At 44.6% G+C, this 21,141-nt stretch overlaps 1 protein-coding gene across 2 annotated transcripts in view; it reads left to right on the top strand.

Annotated features, from left to right (window-relative positions):
- LOC111865117 (nostrin) overlaps positions 1 to 21,141 on the top strand; it is an 88,318-nt gene that overhangs the window by 24,775 nt on the left and 42,402 nt on the right. The window contains exon 1 of one of the 2 annotated variants that reach the window (XM_023852855.2): positions 477 to 2,831. The exons of the other annotated variant lie outside the window; for it this stretch is intronic. Coding sequence (XP_023708623.1) covers positions 1,299 to 2,831 — 1,533 coding nt within the window. The 5' untranslated portion in view covers positions 477 to 1,298. Of the gene's footprint in view, positions 1 to 476; positions 2,832 to 21,141 lie in introns of those variants that run through there. 2 annotated transcript variants of the gene reach the window in all.

The raw sequence follows: 21,141 nt of genomic DNA, 5'->3' as shown, positions 1-21,141 counted from the left end.
GACGAGCTAAAGACTTCTGTTTTCCCCGTATTGCCTTTTTTTTTTTAAATTCCCTTAGTGAATGGTGGATTCCAACCGTGTCCACTCGGCACGGCGGCCACTGATTGGCCTATTGTACATGCCCCGGGTGATTATGATGATGGAGAATTTGGTGAAATGAAGATTGGCAAGGGAAATCGAAGTACTCGGAGAAAACCTGTCCCAGCGCCACTTTGTCCACCACAAATCCCACTTGACCAGACCCGGGATCGAACCCGGGCCGCCGCGGTGGGAAGCCAGCGACTAACCTCTTGAGCTATGGCGCGGCCTTCCCGTCTTATCTTACTGCCCTATAATGGTTTATATTTATTTCTTCTGGTAACATTGGCGTTATGAAGGAAATTCTTTATATCTGTTAACTCGTACAGATGTACGGTGTTTGCAGTTTCGGGTTGTTAACTGGGCCTATAATGTGGTATGGATCGGTGTTTAATATTGTGGTACTGCCCACAATTCATAACCTGCCGCTAAGGGCGCTGTTCCGAATGCCATACGCCACATACATAGGACGACTACACTGCCACCGTTTACTATGTGTTGCGTTGCGGTCTCTATATTTGGAGACGCTATTTCCGGCCCTCATAGCTCCACGAACGAGTGCCCTGTGTGCCTTCGGAGCGCCAACAGTTCGGCATCATGGCCTCCTCTCTTGTGCAGTGATAGCAATGTAGTAATATCGTTGGTTAGCGGCATTACTGTGTTTGTTACTCGGTGCGTGTCAGATTTCTCTCTCCTGGTTTACCTCAGTGAAGAGCTCCTCCGTCCATCGCTTTTATTAGCTTACTATAACAACGGACTACATGATAGTAGTGTCTCCCTATGAGATATTCCACTTATGCTCTCGTTAAGAAGTAATTACATTCAGTAGACCTAATACGTAAACATGTGCTTTGTAAGAGTTTGGTTGGTCAGCATTTTAAGGTCTCATTTTGCCGTAGGATAGTACTCAAGGTGCATTTGTGGAAAGTGGAGGTGTGAATTAGCTTCTTGCAATGTCGTAGAAGTTATTTTCACAATTAGGAGGACGTGACGACCACAGTATATATATGTTTGTTTTGTGTGACAAGAAGTCGCTGTCCCCTGATGTCGTTATACCTGTCATGCTGCAGTTCACTCTCGAGCCCAGACGGCGGAAGAAGAAAATTAGCAACGGCCTTCTACTCGCGCGGTGAATTATCAGTGACAAGCAGTAGACCTACATTCCAAATGAAGGATTCGGACGTTTCTTACGCACTACAAGATTAAAGCTACTTGAAAAGATGAAGGAACGTAAATGGTGGAACGGCGTTCCCCGCGTTCCGTCTCTGTGGTGGCGTTCATCTTCTGTACCTCCCCGCCAGGAGTCTGACGATCAGCCTGGGCAGCATCGGACAAGCCCGAAGATCCGAGAGGAACCTGTCGCCGAGGAATGCAACAAGGCGCAGGCGCTGCCGGAGTCGCCCGACGGCGTGACGCCAGACGCTATCTTACGCTACAGTAAGACGGACACAGAACCTCGGTGTTCCGACGATGTTTTGGTGGCGAGAAGCGGCAGGCATAGCCTGGACGCGTCGGATCGCGTCACCGGAAAAGACTTGAGGAACTCAGTGCCTCGGGCATTGTCGACTCCGCCTCGAAGGAGAAAGGAATTTGTATTGGAAGGAATTCCAGATATCAGTTTCTCATTCTTCAACGATCAAGCGGTCCCCGTCACATCAGCGAGTGAGGCGTGTCTGCAGACCACGGAGCAGTCTTCAAGACATTCACCCAGTCGGGCGGAAGCACAAGTAATGGACACTTTTGTGACTTCGACCGGCGTCTCTGCTGTCATTGTTGGGGAAGACGTGAAGACGCCGAGTCAGGAAGGAGATTACGAGGTCTTGAGAACAGTGATTCCCGTAAATTCGACTCCAGCGGACGCCGTGCAGATCTCCATGGTCGCTGTGTTAAGTCAGGAACAACAGAGCAAGAAGTCACCTAACATTTCTTGCATCAACATAGTGTCCATCAATACGGCCGCTCAGCACGAGAATCAATATGCGTCTCCAAGGAACTCATCCTCCACTACCGAGGTTTCTGACCTTGTGCAGGATACGTACACAGCTCCGCCCAGTCCTTCTTCCCCTCATACTGTTCCTTCTTTCCAGGATACATCCTCCCCATTGCCTGATCATTTTTCTTCTGAATGTACTGTTCCTTCTTTTCAGAGCTCGCCCACTCCACAGCCCAACGTTTCCTCTATTGAGTGTACTAGTCCCTATTTCCAGGACTCGTCGATTGAAAACCCTTCCTTGGATGCACCCTCTCCTGACTGTGCCACCCCACCTTGTCAGGACACCCCTGCCGCCTCCACCATCACGATATCACTTCCGCTGCAGTTGACGGATCAGGCGGTCACGGGGTGCCATGACTGGGAAACGATCACGGACTACAGTGACTATTATGACATAACGTCAGTGTGCACACAGCGGCGGAAGGCGAACAGCGACTATGAGGATGTGCAGCAGGGGCAGAACTACTGCACCCCACGAGGCCGCCGCGCTACCCTCATGCGGGATCGTCGCCGCGGGATGGGCACCATGAGGACTCGTATCCGGCGAGCCTGGAGGGCGGTACGAGGGTGGTTGGGCGAGGAGAGGGTCCGTATAGGGGGTGTGATTCAGAGACATGCCCATGCACAGGCCGTGAGGAAGAGCGAAGACATTCAGCAGGCTGAGGAAGAGGACTCGAGGGTCGTAGTAGTGAGGACGCGAGAAGGCAGCAGCAGACCAACCTCACGAACAGGACCGCGGCGGAGCAGACACTTCCCCGAGGTAAAGCCTTTCTTTGCAATCGTGTGTTTCTTTCGTACCAGATGTGCTGCAGGCATGTCGTGCTTTAAGGGGAGGCTCTGAGCCCTGTCTTCTCATTCTTAATTGCATCAAAATCAGATGCTTAAGCAATCATTTGAACAGGTTGGTCTAGACGAAACTCTGTTCGAATCTCGGCCGACACATCTACTCCGAATGAGGTTTATCGTGATTTTCCTAAGTCCCTAAGACAGATGTCGGAATAGTACCTCAGTAGGCCACGACCGCTTCCCTCGAAATCCATTCCAATTCATCGCTCATCTTTCGTGTCATCCGATGCTTCATAGTTTCAATAATGATGGTGTCGTTAAATAACCAACCGTAAGTCCCTATAACAGGCCGTGGGGGCCCATAAAGTTGAGATGTTGAGGTTCCTACATTTTCTAGACAATCGGCTCGTAGATGGCGGTAAGTTTGTCAGCCTTACGAGCCAGCCGCCCTTTACCCCCAAGAAAATTCCTGGTACTCGTTCCTGTTAGAGGCTCATTCGGCCCCAGGGTCATAGTGCGGCTGGGGGATTAGGTAAATTGAAAAAATCCACCTCATCGGGATTCGATCCCGCGACCTTGCGGCTTGTAGCATTATGCCTCAACCAACTACGATACCGCGTGCCCTTGTACGTATTTAACTTTATGCACACATTCAGGTTCTGTAAAAAGCTGGCAATTTCTTGACTATTTCAGCGACTGATCGCTACCCTTGAAGGGCTGTGTTCCGTGGAGTTTGGTAGTACAAATTCTCGATAACTGATGGCTTTTAGTGGAGATGAAACACTGTAAATATTGTGTAACGGAATGAAGTTAAATATAGAAGTCGCCCATTCATGTAAAACAATATAAGATATTCTGGATAGTAGGCCTCCCTGAAAGATATTTTAGGAAGAAACAGCATAAGATCGAGACTGTCGGCAGATATGAAACAAGATTTTGGAACAAATCGCATAAATCCGGGATGTGACATCGTATAGTGTGGTAAAGATAACGGCATCAGGTTTCTGCGAAAAAAAAAATTATCACAGCGCCATATTGTGTATGAAACAGTTTTTGTTATTTGGCACCGTCAACACAAATTTTTCTGCGAAGAGCTAGCATCATTTAACGGACTACACGGCGTCACACCCCAGACGGCGACCGTTGTCTTTTTAATTACCGCAATGAGAAGCTCAAGTCTTACATGTTTTAAAGAAGATTGCGGTACATATCACTGGAAAACGGGGCGTCCTAAAACAAGGTTTTTGGACAAGCCTTATAAATCCAGGAAATATAGTTTAGGGGAACAATCATAAATTAGGAAAAGTAGGCCATGTTGAAATGAGTTTTTCGGCCACACGCAGGTCCGCTTTATCCAGTGGACAAGTATGTAGTACAAAGCAAGCAAATAGACCTCCAGGACCCCCACCGCGCGAGTGTTGCTACCACATCCTGTGGTGTAACCTCTTCCTGCGTTTTGCTATTGTTAATGTAAATTCCGTAATTGTCTTCATGGAGCGATGCTGAATTAATTAAGCACAGGAAAATTTTACCTTTACCTTTATCTTGCTTGTATTAAACTATAAGGTCTTTTATTTAAGAAGTTTCGAGAGAGAACCCAGAATTATAAAACACCTTAAAGCAGCCGTTGGCACACCACTGCCTCGGAAACCCGGGGACGTCTAGTTAACATGCCGCAGTTTATGTGTTACTGTTCTCTCTTCCAACATATAGAGTGTCCGGATGAAAGGTATCCAAAATAAAAAAAAATGTTTTATTTCAGAAACTAATTGTCATACACGTATCCGGTTTATGTCATCGGTAAGGAAAACTGAAAGTTTTTTTTTTCAAACCCGGCTTAGGCGCATACTCCGCCACATTTTTGCCACCATGTTAGGAATCACCTGGAGAGAGAGAGATGGTATATGAATTGGCAGATGTGGACCAATCGCTTGGCCTCCTAGGTCACCAGATTTAACCCAGTAGATTTTTTCTTGTGCGATTATGTGAAGAACATTGTCTACCAGGTTAAGATCAACGAGCTGCAACAACTGAAAGCCCGCATAAGGGACGCTGTGACTACGGTAACACCAAACATCCTCCATGCCTGGATATTTGTCGTGCCACAAAGGGAGCCCACATTTAAAATTATTGAGAAAGTTATATACGCAAAAAAATAACTTTGATAGTTTCCCTTTATAAAGGTGTAATCCATTAATGTGTATAAAGATTCCTTCTGAGATATAATGATTTTATTTTTGATACCTTTCATCCGGACACCCTGTATTGCTTTATCATACATAGTGTTTAAGTAGGATGACGGACGCCGAATATGACACTTACCGGAAGCGTGAGTACTCGACGCTAGTTTCGGAAATGCATGCAGAAGGCTTGCCAACCAAGCCACTGATAGCACTGAAAATGACAAATTGACTGTCATCACGTGACCTGCTGCACATTACATAAGTTTTCTTCCATTCACCATCCATTCGCCTGTTGCCAACTTGTACTTGACGGGGACATGTAGAGTAGGATACGTAAACATGGCGACTGCTTGCAGCAGTGAAGGCCACAAACTCTGCACCCAGTGAGCAATAACAGGTACAGCAGCAGAACTGCGAGACGTAACTTTAACCTTGTAAAGCAAAGTAGTTACTATATGCGCCATCTACTTTAGCGTTAAAGGAGCCGGGGTAGCGTAGTCGGTATAGCTGGACGACTGAGGGGTAGGAGTTGAGTCCCGGTAGTGTCAAGAATTTTATCTTCTCCATGTCGTCCAGACAGGCTCTGGGGTAAACCCAACCTCCTATCCAATTGATATCGGTGGCTCTTTCCCTGGGGGTAAAGCGACAGGGACGTGAAGCTGACCACTCACCTCCAGCTAGTGCCGAAGTCAAGAAAATGTGGATCTATCATCCACTCCTCCATACCCCTTCATTACATAGTGGTTAATTCGCTGTGCACAGAGACAACTTTCCCCTTTTACTTTAACGTTAAGACACTCTGAATTTTGCCTGTACAACGTGTTTAAGTGCTTTTGCACTATTCTCCCCGTGCACGGCTTCTTTTTCCGTGCCGTAGCACAGACAGTTAGAAATGGCTTCACACCATTGAGTCTTGGGTTCATTCTCGTGCTACTTGTGTGTACCTCTTCTGATGGACGACGTGTCACTGAAGCAGATTTTCCAAGTTTCTTAGGTTATCCCTAANCTAGGTGTGCAGACCAGAAGGGGTCCGTGTATTTGGTCATGAAAACCTCCCAGTGGAAAGTTCGAGATGGCTAAGAACGTGGTTTCTGGAAGCAGTCAGTGAGTGGAAGCCGAGGAGTGNTTCTTAGGTTATCCCTAAAAATCGTCATTCCACTAGCATCCTTACTTTATCAGTGCCTCATGAAGTGTACAGTTCCCTTGACCAGATAGCACATGTCATATATTCCGTCTTTAACTTTGAGGTTTGCTGCTTACGGACTTAATCTCTCGATTCAGCATTAAGCGGCCGCCTCTGTGGTCTAGTGGTCAGACTTCCTGGCTACAGATCCAGAGATCCCGGATTCGATTCCAGGCGCTACCACATTTTCTGAGAAGTAGTGGGTCTGAAACGGGGTTCACGCAACCTCGTGAGGGTAATTGAGGAGCTATTGCAAGGAAATAGCGGCTCCGGTCTAGAAAACCGAGATTGGCGGCCGTGGGGATCCGTTGCGCTGACAATGCGACACCCTCTATCTCCTGAAGTTGGCACTAACTTCGCCGACAAGCGACGATCGCTCGGTCGGTATAGTTCGCTTGCAGACTACAGGCCATGGAGTTTTTTTTTCAGCATTAAGCAAACGGTTGATCTTCATAATGGAGACGCAGTTTTCTGAAGGTGGGAACTAAATATTTCAGTATTATTTAGACGGACTTCAGGATGACGACGGTTAAGTGGCGTTGTACCATCTGCAGTACTTACACGGTAGACAGGAATGAGGAGTGGCAGTTTGTTTATGAATGTCGGTAGAAGTGATCATGGTATATGTAGACACACGGAAGTTCCCTAGAACTACTAAGAAAATCCCCGAAAACATAGTCTTGCGGCAAGATTTTAACCACGGACCTCCCGAGTGTGGTTGGCCGCGGTAGGGTAGTTGGTTGAGGCGCTATGCTACAAGCCGGAAGGTCGCGAGTTCGAATCCCGATCAGGTAATTGGATTTTTCTGTTGACCTAATCTTTCCAGTCTCACTATGGCCCTGGGGTCGACTCAGCCTCTGACAGAAATGAGTACCAGGAATCTTTCTGGGGAGTAAAGGGCGGCCGGAGCGTAAGGTTGACAACTTTACCGCCATCGGTGAGTCGATTGTCTGGAACACGTGGAAGCCTCGACGTCTCACAACCCCATGGGCCTCCATGGCCTGTTACAGGGATAGCTTTACCGTTTTACCTGTTGTTACCACCCCAGTACGAAACAGAAGAGCCGAACGCAAGGCCGTATGCAGAATGTGATTTCTCTTTCGTGTTCGAGATATCGCAGTCTCGATTCTTGGTTCTGTGGCAGGCTGTCATTGCTGGGCTTCCCCTGCTTTTCCCTCAGTCCATTCAGGCAAATGCTTGGTTAGAGGGCCTAACTTTAAATATCAAGCAACCATCTCCTTTCGCATTCTTTCATTGTTGTCGTACCATTCGATACTACATGACCGATGCATCTTGAGAACAGTCGTTAAAATAGCCAAGAAGCAGTAACTTAAAACTTTCAACCCTTTAATCCTAATTCAAAATTACATTGCTATATGTTTGTATTGCTTTATTTATGGTTTCTTTAACGACGTCAGTAGCTCAGACCACCGTATAGCGTTGCATGGTAGGGTGCCTGGAACTGTAAAGAATATAGAAGTGTAATTTTAGGTACTCCTGGGGGGGTGGGGGAGGGTTGATTAAAACAGCGAAATGCTCCAGTTACGACAGCCACTCTTCGGACCGAGATCTGAAACCGTGACCTCCCAGTATGAAGCAGGACTGTTACGCTCTGAACCGCGACGTTCCGGGCTGTAGGCAGAAGCTTTGGGAATCCTTACGAAGGACTGCTGTAATGTGTTCCGTTTCTGCTAATGTATCAAGGAACTTTTAATGGAGTTGTAACCAAGGGGTTTCGTATATTTTTGGACCTGAACCCCACACGCTCGATGTGAACCCTACTGCGCGCTGGATGTTTGCCAAACACACACTTGTTGCGGTGACGTACAGTCTGTTTCGACAAAATTACGGAACTCTAAAATAGCATCGCGACAATGGTAGTTTAGTTCCTCATCTCTGCCGAAGGAAGGACCGGGACAACAAACGTTCTGGTTGTGAAAGCAGAGGATCGACGTTTCGAACACAGCATGCACGTAATGTAATGGCCCTTGACATTTCACCTTATTCTGAATGACCCCGCCCCCCAACTCTGTCGCCCTTTCGCCATACTCAGATATATATAAAACAGACTCCGTAGCCTTTAGTCCGCAAGCGAACTATACCGACCGAGCGACCGCCGCTTGTCGGCGAAGTTAGTGCCAACTTCTCACATTTAATCAGAAAAGAAGGGTTACGAAGAGGATTCGAAATTCGTCTAGAAACGCTGCGTAATACTTACACATCACTTTTACAAATATTGGTACCATAGGTAAAAATATAAAGATGTCTTTGTGCTTGATTAATTACTATGTCATGAAGACATAAGGGGGGAGTGGAGGTATGGTTCCACTGTTCTTGACCTCGGTACTAGCTGGAGATGAGTGGTCAGCTTCACACACCGGTCCCTTTACCCCCGGTGACAGGACGCCGGCTGCACCCCAGAGCCGCTCTACACACTGTGGAGAAGAGAAAAATCTGTTGCCCCTGCCGACAGATATGGTACCATACCAAGATGTACGGAGTAAATTTCATAATACTATATGTCTATTTCTAGTCCACATTCCTTATTTTGAAATATACAAGTCTGTGCGTCTGTATATCCCCCATCAATTTTTTAATGCCTGATTCAATCTTTATGAAACTTGGTATTAATACTATGGCACCTAAACCCATCTCAACGGCGTCCTTCGCAAATCCGTCCCATCGGTCTGTATGTCTGTACGTGTATTCCTCCTATCGTTGCTAGGTAAACGCTTTGTAGAAACGTTATCGCGATAACGAATAAACACGCAACAATTGAAGACATGTTGAACTCGACGTTTTCTTTGCGGTCCGTGTCATATCAAAGCCAAACAGGCGATTAGTTCATCCAAAAACTTCTTGTTTAGGTTTATTTTACAACAGTGTCAGTAACTCACTGGCAAGGTAATTAGTGAGTAATGACCTGGAAGGGAGGTGGCCTAACTTTGAAGATTGAAGCAGACCACGAAAACCTCAGTGAGGATAGCGAGTCTCCTGTCCGACACTCGCACCTGAACGCAAAGCAGGAGTGCTACCCACCGCGACGTTCCTTGTTATTTATATTAGACCTAAAGTTGGGAGGGGGGGGGGACCGTGTGCCCGGTCCAACCCGTTCCGGATCCCTGAGTCTGAGCGACATAACCGCTTTCCGTCTCACTGAGCCTGGAAATGTCGTGTAGGGCGGGGCTCCCGGCACTTTCACCTCTCACTTGCATTTCCCGGCGTCGCGTTTCCATGCAGTGATGACAAACACTGAAGAGTCTGTCGTGTAGTCCGTTATACGAGATGGAACTCATCATAACTACCGCTATGAGAACCTCAAATCCTACATACCACTTTGTTCTAATACGCGGTACCGTAGTTGCTTGAGGAACTATGCTACAAGTCGGAAGTTCGCGGGATCAAATCCCGATGAAGTCATTGGATTTTTTTTCTATTTACCTACTACTTCCAGCCGCACTGTGGCCCTGGGGTCGACTCAGCCTCTAACAGAAATGAGTACCAGGAATATTATTGGTGGTGAAGGGCGGCCGGCGCGTAAAGCTGACAGTCTTACCGCCATCTATGAGCCGATTGTCTAGGAAATGTGGGAACCTCAACAACTCACAACCCTGTGGGCCTCCACGGCCGGGATACCTTTATTTTACTTACTTACCCAAGGGATTACTTCTAACTCCGGCAATATTGTCCAAAGGTTCAACACAATCGTGAGCCATTTGAATGCACCCTAAGATTGTAACGGGACTCTTTCTAGCCTAATTCAGAGTTCCTTTGTTTTCCTCAGCTACGAAGCATCATCATCATCCCCCTCCCCTTTGACTCTACCTTGAGCTAGTTGAAAGCAGCCCATAACATACTATATTACATGTAGCATCCATTTTAATATTTTCCTCACAACTCCAACGGTTGTTGCATGTTTTGCTCTAGATATGTAGACTATGAAAATGCAGTATAAATTTAGCAGTAATATTTGGGAAAGTTGTGTTTTGTCCGGCCGCTACGGTGACTCAGACACTCGATAAGGAAGCAGTTCCTGATAATGGCCTTACCTCTGTTTCTAGATTGCTGTGTGAACGCCTTCATGAGCAGGCCCTGACCGTAAATGCGGTTTCGAAACCAGTATATAGTCGTTCTGAAATGCTGTTCATATGACCGCAGGACTAAAATTTGGACCTAAATCGATAGGCCGCGCCATAGCTCAAGCGGTTAGACGCTGACTTCCCACCGCGGCGGCCCGGGTTCGATCCCGGGTCTGGTCAAGTGGGATTTGTGGTGGACAAAGTGGCGCTGGAGCAGGTTTACTCCGAGTACTTCGGTTTCCCCTGCCAATCTTCATTCCACCAATTGCTCCACAATCACCCTCACCTATCATCTGGGGCTGGTACAATAGGCCAGAAGTGGCCGCAGTACAAGGGGCTTAGTCCCACCCCACTAGCAATAATAAAAACAAAATAATATGGTCTGTTTAACGATGCCTTGTATAGTATTGAATGGTAGAATTGTTAGTGAGTAATGAATTGGGGAAGATTTAGAAGGAGATGGTCGTAGCTTGATTTGAGATAATATCCAGACTTTTGCGTGGAGGGACTGTTGAAAGTCACTCATCATGTCTCGTCCTGGAGAAGAGATTTGAATCCGGACCTCCCAGATACGAAGCATGTGTGCTGATGACTCAACAGAGACCTCCGGTTTGCAACTTGTATTGTCATTCCTGAGCAATGAATCCTATTCAGACATCATATTTATATGCTGAAAATGCCTTCCCCGTGCCTCTATATTCCTTATGTCTCCATGCCGTTCATGTTTTTATTCAGTTCATATGGTTTAGCTATATTTCTTTGTATTCATCCGTGTTTCGTCCTATTGAATACGAGTGGGGGTTTCCTAATGTATTTGCTTTGCAATTCTGTCTAATGTGATCGGTCCATGTCCCTTTACTATATGAGTATGCCCGTATGCGGCTGGAACATGTCGTAAACTAGAAAAAAAATAGTAAAACTAGAGAAATTTTAAAAATTTGATAATCACTTTTAATGTATAAAATACATTTTGAGTGTTTTATTGGTATTTTAATGATTTTAACATCATAAAATATAAAAATACATTTTTTAGTGAGTGACATATTCTTGATGTGTTTTACATTGTTGCACTATTGACAGGTATTTTGATAATAATGTTAATAACTATACGAGTCCTTCGTGAGAAGCTAATAGTCGCTTAACTACTCAGGAAATAATCCGCCTTTAGTAGAACTGAAAGGTTCGTTGACAAAGGTTCATCTGGTTAGAAATTTGACAACGTTTCGGAAAAAACGCACTGCTTTCATCTCCAGGGTCAAAAGTAAGCCGAGTATCTGCTTGATACGTACATGCTTTTACGTTTCGGAAGAACGTACGGTCTCCATCTTCAAGGTTAAGAGTACACAGAGTGTCTGTTTGCTACTTACTTTTTCAGCGTATTCTTTAATATTGAAGATGGAGTACGTTCCTCGGATACGTCGATAAACTTGTACGAAACTACACGGCGTCACATCCCAAACGATACCGCTGTTTGTGGACACCTCCTTACTTGGTCATTACCACATTCAGAAGTTCCCCTGACATTGCTGATCTGTTTGTTATATTTCTGCTTCTTGAGCTTCATTTCGCATTTTTTTGTCCTTTTTAATCGGGGTTCCAATTCATTGTAAAGATGTGGGAACTGCTTTACTGTGTAACATTTCTATTGTACATGTTCTTTGTTTTGGTTTTAATGCCCCGTTTTGTCGTCCTGCACATTCTATCATACCGATATACGTACATCATAGCATCGTGCAAATGTAGTAAGTAAAGCTATCTCTGTACCAGGCCGTGAAGGCCCATAGGGTTGTGAGACGTTGAGGGTCCCACATTATCTAGACAATCGGCTCAAAGATGGCGGTAAGGTTGTCAGCCTTACGCGCCGGCCGCCCTTTACACCCCAGGAAAATTATTTAATTAATTCCTGGTACTTATTTCTGTTAGAGACTGAGTCGATCCCAGGGCCATAGTGCGGCTGGAAGGATTAGATGAATTGAAAAAATCCAGTGACCTCATCGAGACTTGAACCTGCGACCTTCCGGCTTGTATCATGGCCCCTCAACCAACTACCCAAATATAGTACTTGAAGTTATTAAAATTCGAAGTTTGTTCTGTTGAAACACGAAGATGTTAAGACTATCACTATCAGTATCTGAAATTTCTCTCATTGTTCTACATTTGCATCGCTTGGGGATTTTACAGAAATGTGTCAGGTCTGCTCTGATAGCCTGTGGTGTGCGTGCAACACGGGCCTATGTGAAGTTCGTGCTGGCCTTGGCTGTTTTAAGAGCTTCTAAACGTGCGAATTATGTGCTGTTATCACAACGCTGGAAACAGGGTGAACCTGAGTTCCGTGTCCCGTTTGTGTGTTCTTCATTATTTTTACTGCTTAATTTCATACGTCTGCAAGTTTCAGACGGGACAACACTCAAAGAAGACGCTAAGTTTACTCACATAATTATAATTCTGGGAATGAAGATTTGAATTACACCCAGAAACTCTACCGCAATATTTGCATATTGCTTCAGTAGCTGTGGCTGTCTTACATATTGACAAGATTATGGTGTAAGTCTTGTAATATCGTTGGGTGTTCTCTGTTAGGTCCGCGATAAGAAACATAAAGGCAAAAAATATACAATGAGGAAGCTGATAGAGTCAGAGTTGCGCAACTCCCAAAGTCCTGGAACATTAAATTATGGTCAGGATTCCCGTGTGACTCGGATCCAAAAATGACTGTGCTGGCGAGACCAACGGCAATTTACCCGGCCAACCGAGGAGTCTGATAGCGCCCAGTCTCACGATTCAGAATCGGGAAACAGAAAAATATTGTCATGGGTCCCGCGAGAGACAGAACCAAAACTATGCTGACGAAGGCCAGCAGCAATTTACCCGAAAGAGAAACCGAGGAGATCAATAGTTTTTCTTCGTTAATATTGTGAGACTGATGCGCCAGAGATGAAATAGGAAGAACATTGCTATGGAGGAGGCGAGAAATGCATTATAAGAGGGTAGTCAATGAAATAATAGGATTTACATTGGGAATTACTGTTTTATCAGATGCTAATTGCATTTAAGTAATTTTCTGCTGTCTTGAGTTTGAACTTCGCTATGAAAGGGAAGACTACAGATGAAGAGGCACGCTTAATAACAGTTGTTGCTACTTCCACGTTCCACTTACCACAGTTGGTGTCCAACATCGGAAACAAAGCTTCTAATGTAAAAGTATAGCAGGGAAAGTCTGTGAGATTGTTTTATCATTGGCGAAGACTCTACTCGGTGAAAGTGTACAACAAAGAAAGAAGTACTGTCAATGTTGGGATCCTGGGGTACTGACGAATATCAGTAGCATATTTGTACAGTTTGCGCAGTTTGTTGACAGGAATTGTTATATCATTGTCCCATTTATTGTATTAAAATTCCTTCGGTTTCTCATCTCTCGTCATGTCCATCTTATGGAGTGTTGAAGGAGAGACGAGATGGACAAACCTCTCGCGGTATGTGTTTAGGTATACACACATGCACGTGTCTTTCTGTAAACAACAGACTTGTGTCAGAGAAGTAGGCTAAGATACGGACGTTGAAAACATATCCAATCATTTGAAGCCTGAAGCTCATTTAGATACGTAATATTTAAAAAATCGGTTCCTACTTCACAGAAAACATATATTTCTATTCCGAAGTTAAGATGCTTTCAGAGAAATAATCGCTGTTTATAATGTCAGTCATGCGAAACGCACAAATACTGTGTGGAAAAAATATAGAGTTTTGCACGTTAAAGCAGACGGTACATATAGTTACCATGTGCTTTAAAGGGTTAAAACATTAATGCGGTAGTGATAGCTGTCAACAGAACGTTGCGTCCCTTTTCGTATTCTGGAGTGTCCTAATACCTTCCTCAGTTTCTCCAGGTAAATGTTTATTCGCAACATTTACATCATTCCCTGATGATGGTGACATAGGAGGCCTCTGAAACGTTGGATTTCAAATCTATATTAACGTGGCTGGTCGCCCGAAAATAATTATCCATTTTAGTTGCTGTGAAAGCGACAAGTCTTAGTTTAAAATACACCACGACCGCTTCCTTTCACATCAAGTCATCTTTCGCAGTTATTGTTCAATTTGACGATTTATAACCTACTTAGTCTATATAGCAAGGTTAGGTCAGACCGAATGTCGCAGTCACTTTAATAAGGCTCCTCTGTTTTCCAATTCTAGTTCAAATCTGTACCCGGAGACCTACCCTGCCTGGAAATATTCATGGCTTTTCTCAGCCCCTTCAGGCAAATGCAGGGACTTCTTTTGAATATTGGATGTTATCATGTGATTGGATTATGAGTACACAGAGCCCCTAGTAAATAAAATGTAAGGTGAAATTATCCGTGTGCTTAACTAATTAATCACTACGCCATGAAGGCGTATGGGAGAGTACATGTATAGATCCACATTTTCTTGACCTCGGCACTAGTTGGAGGTGAGTTGTCAGCTTGACGCCCCTGCCGCTTTACCTCCGGGGAAAGAACATCCAGGTTGTTCCGACAGAGACTGGGTGGGCCACAGAGCCGTTCTGGACGACTTGGAGAAGAACAAAGTCTTGACCCTACCGGGACTCGAACTCCGACCCCTCAGTCGTCCAGCCCGTAGCCAGTGGCTATACCGACTAAGCTATCACGGCTTATCCCCTAGTAAATAAAGAAATAAATAAACAAGTACAAAAACCGTTACATGAAGTAGTTTATTACATGGGAACGTCAAGCATTTAGTGTCCTGTAATATTGATCCCTCGGAACACTAATAAGCTCCTGATGTGATAGCGATCTACTGAAGACGGAAGTGAATCAAGTCCCCTTAACTGTTCCGCAAACAATGGACAAGGGCCAACACGACTTGCCGCATGAGTGGCTCTACCGTTATCGGACCTAGTCCCAGTCACACGAGTCTTAGCATTCTGTTTCATGACGTGCAAATCATTCGGCTCAAGACAGTCCACCGCCCACACAGACGTGCATTCCGCATTACTAGTTCCCTCAGACATTTCAGCTAGACAAATAAACACATTTAGAATGCCATCCTCTGGGTCATAGTATAGTGTTATAGGTAGTTATCAACCTTACGAGAATCTTACGAGAATGGTGGAGCTCTATCTCCACTCCCCCACACATCTTTATGGAATAGTGCATAATTAGCAGGCCCCGGATTTTGATGACATGTCATCTTTTTTTCCTTGTATCCTATGCGATGCTCTTAAATAAATAAAGCTCGGTTATGAGCTTCTGATTACAGAAATGTAAATTTTATAGGTAATTTTTTGGAATTTTTTTTTACTTTTAAGGGTATTTCTTGTCATTTTTGGCCATTTTAGGGAATTTTTCTTCATATGTTTTCTGAAATGGGGATAACATGGAAGCGAAGTGTTCTTTCTTTTCTCCTTTAGGTCATTTTTCTGGATTTTTTCGGTTATTTTATAGGTCATTTTTTAATATTTTCAGGTCGTCAAAATCCGGGCACTGCATATTACATGTTTGGGCCATATTTTAGGTTATTTTTCTCGATTTTTCAGTCATTTTATAGGTCATTTTTTAAAATATTTTCAGATCATCAAAATCCGGGCCCTGATAATTAGACACAGGGATAACCTTTAATATGTCATACCGGTAATCGCTTTGAAGTGTTTGAGTACATTTACGAAAATCCTGTCAAAATGGCCCAGATTAGAATTGGATATCTCCCGAATACATACCATAGAGCATTAAAGCCATCTGGTTTAAGAGAAATGAGTGCTGCTTGTCGATCGTTGTGTTTCTTAGAGAAACCGGCGCTGAACGGTTTCGCTTCCCGGTATGCCAGGTGCCGGTCGCTGTAGCGCTGTACATTCCTCGCAAGGTTGCAGGGTCGGCGACTCGATCCTCATTCAGATGTTGACTTCTGATGTCAGAGGTCGTGAGCTTTAGTGCCAGCACTGGTTCACTCGACTCTGATGCTCATCTTTCGAGTTCTAACATACCGGGTTTCAGTAGTCCTTATGTGACAGACCCTTGGCCGCGCCATAGGTCAAGCGGTTAGTCGCTGGCTTCCCACCGCGGCGGCCCGGGTTCGATCCCGGGTCTGGTCAAGTAGGATTTGTGGTGGACAAAGTGGCGCTGGGGCAGGTTTTCTCCGAGTACTTCGGTTCCCCCTGCCAATCTTCATTCCACCAATTGCTCCACAATCACCCTCACCTATCATCTGGGGCTGGTACAATAGGCCAGAAGTGGCCGCAGTACAAGGGACTTAGTCCCACCCCACTAGCAATAAAAAATAGTTAGACCCTTAAGTTGAAATTAAAACCTTAATCTGAACCAAACTAACCCAAATCAAAATGGCTTTGTAAGTCTGCTATACAAGTTTCATCCAACGCGATGTTCTGATTTGGAAGCTGTTATTTATGGGTAGAAAGAAACGACAGATTTTACGAAATTAATCGGTTCGTTTCGAAATACAACGGAAGAACCGCCTGGATCTTTAAGTGAAGTTGAAACCTGAAATGGCCATTTGGGCCCATCTTCAAACTCGACTATAGAATTAGCCCTATTTATTGAAAGGCATCCCGTTAATTACAGCTGAGTATTCAGGTCTCTCAGTTTAAGGGAGGAACATAGAGGTGATTTGAGAACGGGGTGCTCAGGAAAATATTTGGACCCAAGAGTGGAAGTGAAAGAAGGATTCAGGAAATTACATGAGGAACTTCATAGTTTTCTTTGCGAAATATTATTTTTTTCTCCTCTCGCTCGCACTTTGGAGCATAAGGCTGATTTTTCAGTTTTATGATCATTTTTACAGAAGGTAAGGACTCCTTGGACGGGTGATCAGCTCCTCTCAAGGCCTCTACCTTAATACAGGACAACAACCGGCGTAATATTATTTGGGTTGATAAAATTAAGTAAGACGAGATGGAGGATATAGCACGCATAGAAGAAATGAGAAAGGTAGAGGTAAAGTTGTCTCTGTGCTTAACTAATTAAGTACTACGCCATGAACGCATATGGGGCAGTGGATGTATAGATACATATTTTCTTGACGGGGCCACTAGTTGGACGTGAGTGGTCAGCTTCACGCTCCTGTCGCTTTACTCCGGGTAAAGAGCCTCCGGTACCCATTGTATAGGAGTTTGGGTGGGCCCCAGAGCTGGCCTGGACGACGTGGAGAAAAGAAAGTTCTTGACCCCACCGGGACTGGAACTCCCACCCCTCAGTTGACCAGCCCGTAGGCAGTCGCTATACCGACTACGCTATCCCTGCTCCTAGAAATGAGAAATGCATACAAAATATTAGTCGGGAAACTTGACAGAGGAGATCACTTGAGAGAGCTAGACGTATGTGGGATGGTACATTATAGTGACTGATCAGATGTGGAAGTGCGAAATGAATTGAACTGGCTTAGGATGTTATCCATGGCGGGCTCTTGCAAACGCGGTAATACACCTTTGAGTTTTTTTAAAAATAAATTACATTTTTTTGGGCCATCAACTATAAACTTTTTAGAATGGATTCTTTACCAACGATTTGTGTATCTGGGGTGTATGTAAAACTGAACTGATCTGTTAAACTATAATTCAGTGAACAACTGATAGATGCATAAGTGAGTTATGTCGACTACCTCTTCATCCTTCTCACAACGTATTTAACCAACTCGATTAATAGCCCCATCTTGCACCGATGCCTCCTGCAGTTGACAGGGCCCTTACTGCCTGAGAGAGCATTGAAGACGTGTATGTCCATGAGTGGAGATCCTGTCCTGGGTGCCATGCTAAGCACCTGTTACTGAGCGCGGTTTCCACACCCAACCAATTATCAACATTCTCTTCAATTTCCACTCGCTAGTCACGTGATCTGTCCTGATTTGGTCAGTTAGCACACTCTTGCCTCCGTATTAGGGCAACAGCGGTTTAACCGACAACCGTGTTCATTCTCTTGAATGTTTAGATAAACCCGTAACATAGCCATATAGCTCCGATTAGGTTAACTTATAATATCCTCATTTAGTGTTTCGTGGCCGTCCTCAGTTCCTACCAAGTGAGAGATGGGGTGGAAATTTATTATCACTTGCTTGTCCCCCATATCTTACTGATAGAGTCCTTTTTGAAAAAGTAATAGTCGTGCTGGTGGCTGAGGAATTCTCCACTATTAATGGAATCCGAAAGTTCATTACCATGTAGATTCCAAAGGATTCTGATAATGGTCCATAACACTTAGGATTACTGGGTCTTTGGACTCTGTCCATCGTCTCGTATGTTAAAAAAAAACACAAAAACACAACGTTTCGGAAACTGGTTCTGTTTCCAAAACCTTGTGTTCTTCGTGTTTTTAAGAATACCAGACAATGGACAGAGTCCAAAGACCCAGTAATCCTAAGTGTTCGTTACGATGTTCAAAATATCCTGCCACAGGACCCTCTCCTGAACTAGAAGAGTCCATAACCTTACACTCCGTTTCTTCAGGAAGCATATGAAAATTTTCCTTCCTACTATACCTAAGCCACACAAGTGGTACATTTTCTTCAGGTGGAAGGAATGGATGAAAGCCGCATCACAGACACAGTCTTGAATTAATGATCCATGACGAAATATAAGAGTTAGAAGAACACTCAAACCATGTGAGATCTGATATTTTCACGACCAACTCCGTGGTTTTAGTCCGCAAGCGAACTATACCGATCGAGCGACCGCCGCTTTTCGGCGACGTTAGTGCTTACTTTTTGCGGATAGAGGGTGTCACGTGGTCAGTGGAACGGATCCCCACGGCTGTTAAGCTCGGTTTTCTAGACCGGAGCCGCTATTTCCTTGAAATAGCTTCTCAGTTATCCTCACGAGGCTGAGTGGACCCCGTTCCAGACCCACTACTTCTCAGAAAATCTTGTAGCGCCGGGAATCGAACCCGGACTCCTGGATAGCTAGGCACTCTGACCACTAGATCACAGAGGCGGCCTTTTCACGGCCATGAAATACATAATGTGATATCGGTTCTGACGTCATATTGTGGTCTGGTTGAATATCCTGAAGATGGAGGCGGTATATTCCTGAGAATGTTGGTACCCAAGTACCAGACTAGAGCACTGACAAAAATATGAAGTGACAATAGGGAATTTAAATACGGAACTCAATAGCCCACTGATTCTAGTCCTTGAAATAAATGGTATTAGGAAAGTCTGGATTGCCTCCAGTAAATGACGAGATAAGCTTGGAAAGTTTCCCCTGAGGCTTCACCATTATACTTCATGGAACAGCGGATGTTTACAAGGCAGACATGTGAACTATGCCACTTTCATTGAGCCCGCGTTTTCTCTTAACTATGCGAGAGATATTTAGAACTGAAAGTTTGGAATTTTCTGTAACTTTTATTCTTGAGTCGAAAACTTAATTTCTTCTGCTTGGATATGCTCCCATTTCCTCCAACAGACGCGTGTAGACTGTTATATCGCGACCTTCAAAGTTTCTATGTAATTCTGATAGAGAAGTTGACGAAGGATGAAATATTTTTAAGTTGCATGATCGTATTCTTCTAAGTTTCTCAGTGCATTTAATTGCATAATTGTTCATCATTAATCGATCATTCAGCCAATTTATAGGTTATAGAAACATGTCACGAAAACTGACAAATTTATTAAAAGCTGAAATGAAAAATTTGTCTACCTCGTTTAATTTCTTGAGATTTAACCTCTCCATATGAAATCTCCGCCTTGTTTGTTTACTCGTGGCCAGTCTCTAAATTTCGCCATTTATATGATACATTTTCTATATCAAAATAATGTTCTCAGCACCGTTTTGACGTGCATTTTGTTCTAATACAATTCCGAACTTTCTAATGCTTATATTGGAACAAGATGGAATATTGTCTGCGAGGTGCTGTGTCCAGGAGACGGGACGGGATAGACGTGACTCAGAACCGAGCAAGGAAACCAGTCCAGTCCTCACCAAATCAACCGCCCACCTGAGGGAGGATTCTGGCTACACAGTTCCAAGGTGAACTTGAGTTTGTTCGCTCAGAACTGCAATCTTATGTAAAGGATGATGTAGGAGTTTAAACACCAATGAACGAAGAAGCCTCGAAGCCCACGACCCCAGGGAACGTCTTTGCCCATGAATATTGCCCATTCCCTGACGGGAGTGCCTGTAGCTTTAGTTGTAGGAATAGGTTGAGCGCATGTCCCTTGATACTGCGACCCCAAATGGGCCTATTGTATCAGCCCTTGTTGAGTCCCTAGGTCCTGCCGTCTCAAATGGGTCTGTTGTATGTCTCTAATTATAATACGTGTGGGGCATTGGTGGAATCAGACAGTCCATAGACACTGCGGTCTCATGTGGTTGTATTGTACCGGCTTCTGATAACGATTAATATGTATCATGTCTGCAATGACAGTTGCTGGGGGAAACCGCAAGAAATTCTGGGAACAGCCAGTCTCCTACTTTCCTTTGGTACGACACGGACCCGACAGAAAACGACGAGTGCAACAATTCATCTATTGTAGCGTTTGTATTCGTTGCAGCGGTAAAATTTTTACCGAGCCCTTGTCTAGCACCGACAGGAGGGATACACATACACACAGACTGATGGGAGGGATTCATGAAGTAATTTCTGTTAGAGGCTGAGTCGACCTCAGGGCCATAGTGCGGCCGGAAGGATTAGGTCAATTGAAAAAAATCCACCTCATCTGAATTCGATCCCGTGACCTTCCGGCTTGTAGCATAGTGTCTCAGCCAACATCGCTACCGTGTGCCCAAGTGACGAATGATAGGATGAGTATTAGCATACCTACCCTCTTTTGAAAAAAAAAAATAAATAAAAATAGGCTTATGAGATCAACTTGCTGTCTGTGTATCCAGCCTGT

The sequence above is a fragment of the Cryptotermes secundus genome, unplaced genomic scaffold, assembly GCF_002891405.2.
Source record: "Cryptotermes secundus unplaced genomic scaffold, Csec_1.0 scaffold2, whole genome shotgun sequence".
Taxonomy (NCBI): Eukaryota; Metazoa; Arthropoda; class Insecta; order Blattodea; family Kalotermitidae; genus Cryptotermes; species Cryptotermes secundus.
This window is presented reverse-complemented; position numbering and strand designations above follow the sequence as displayed.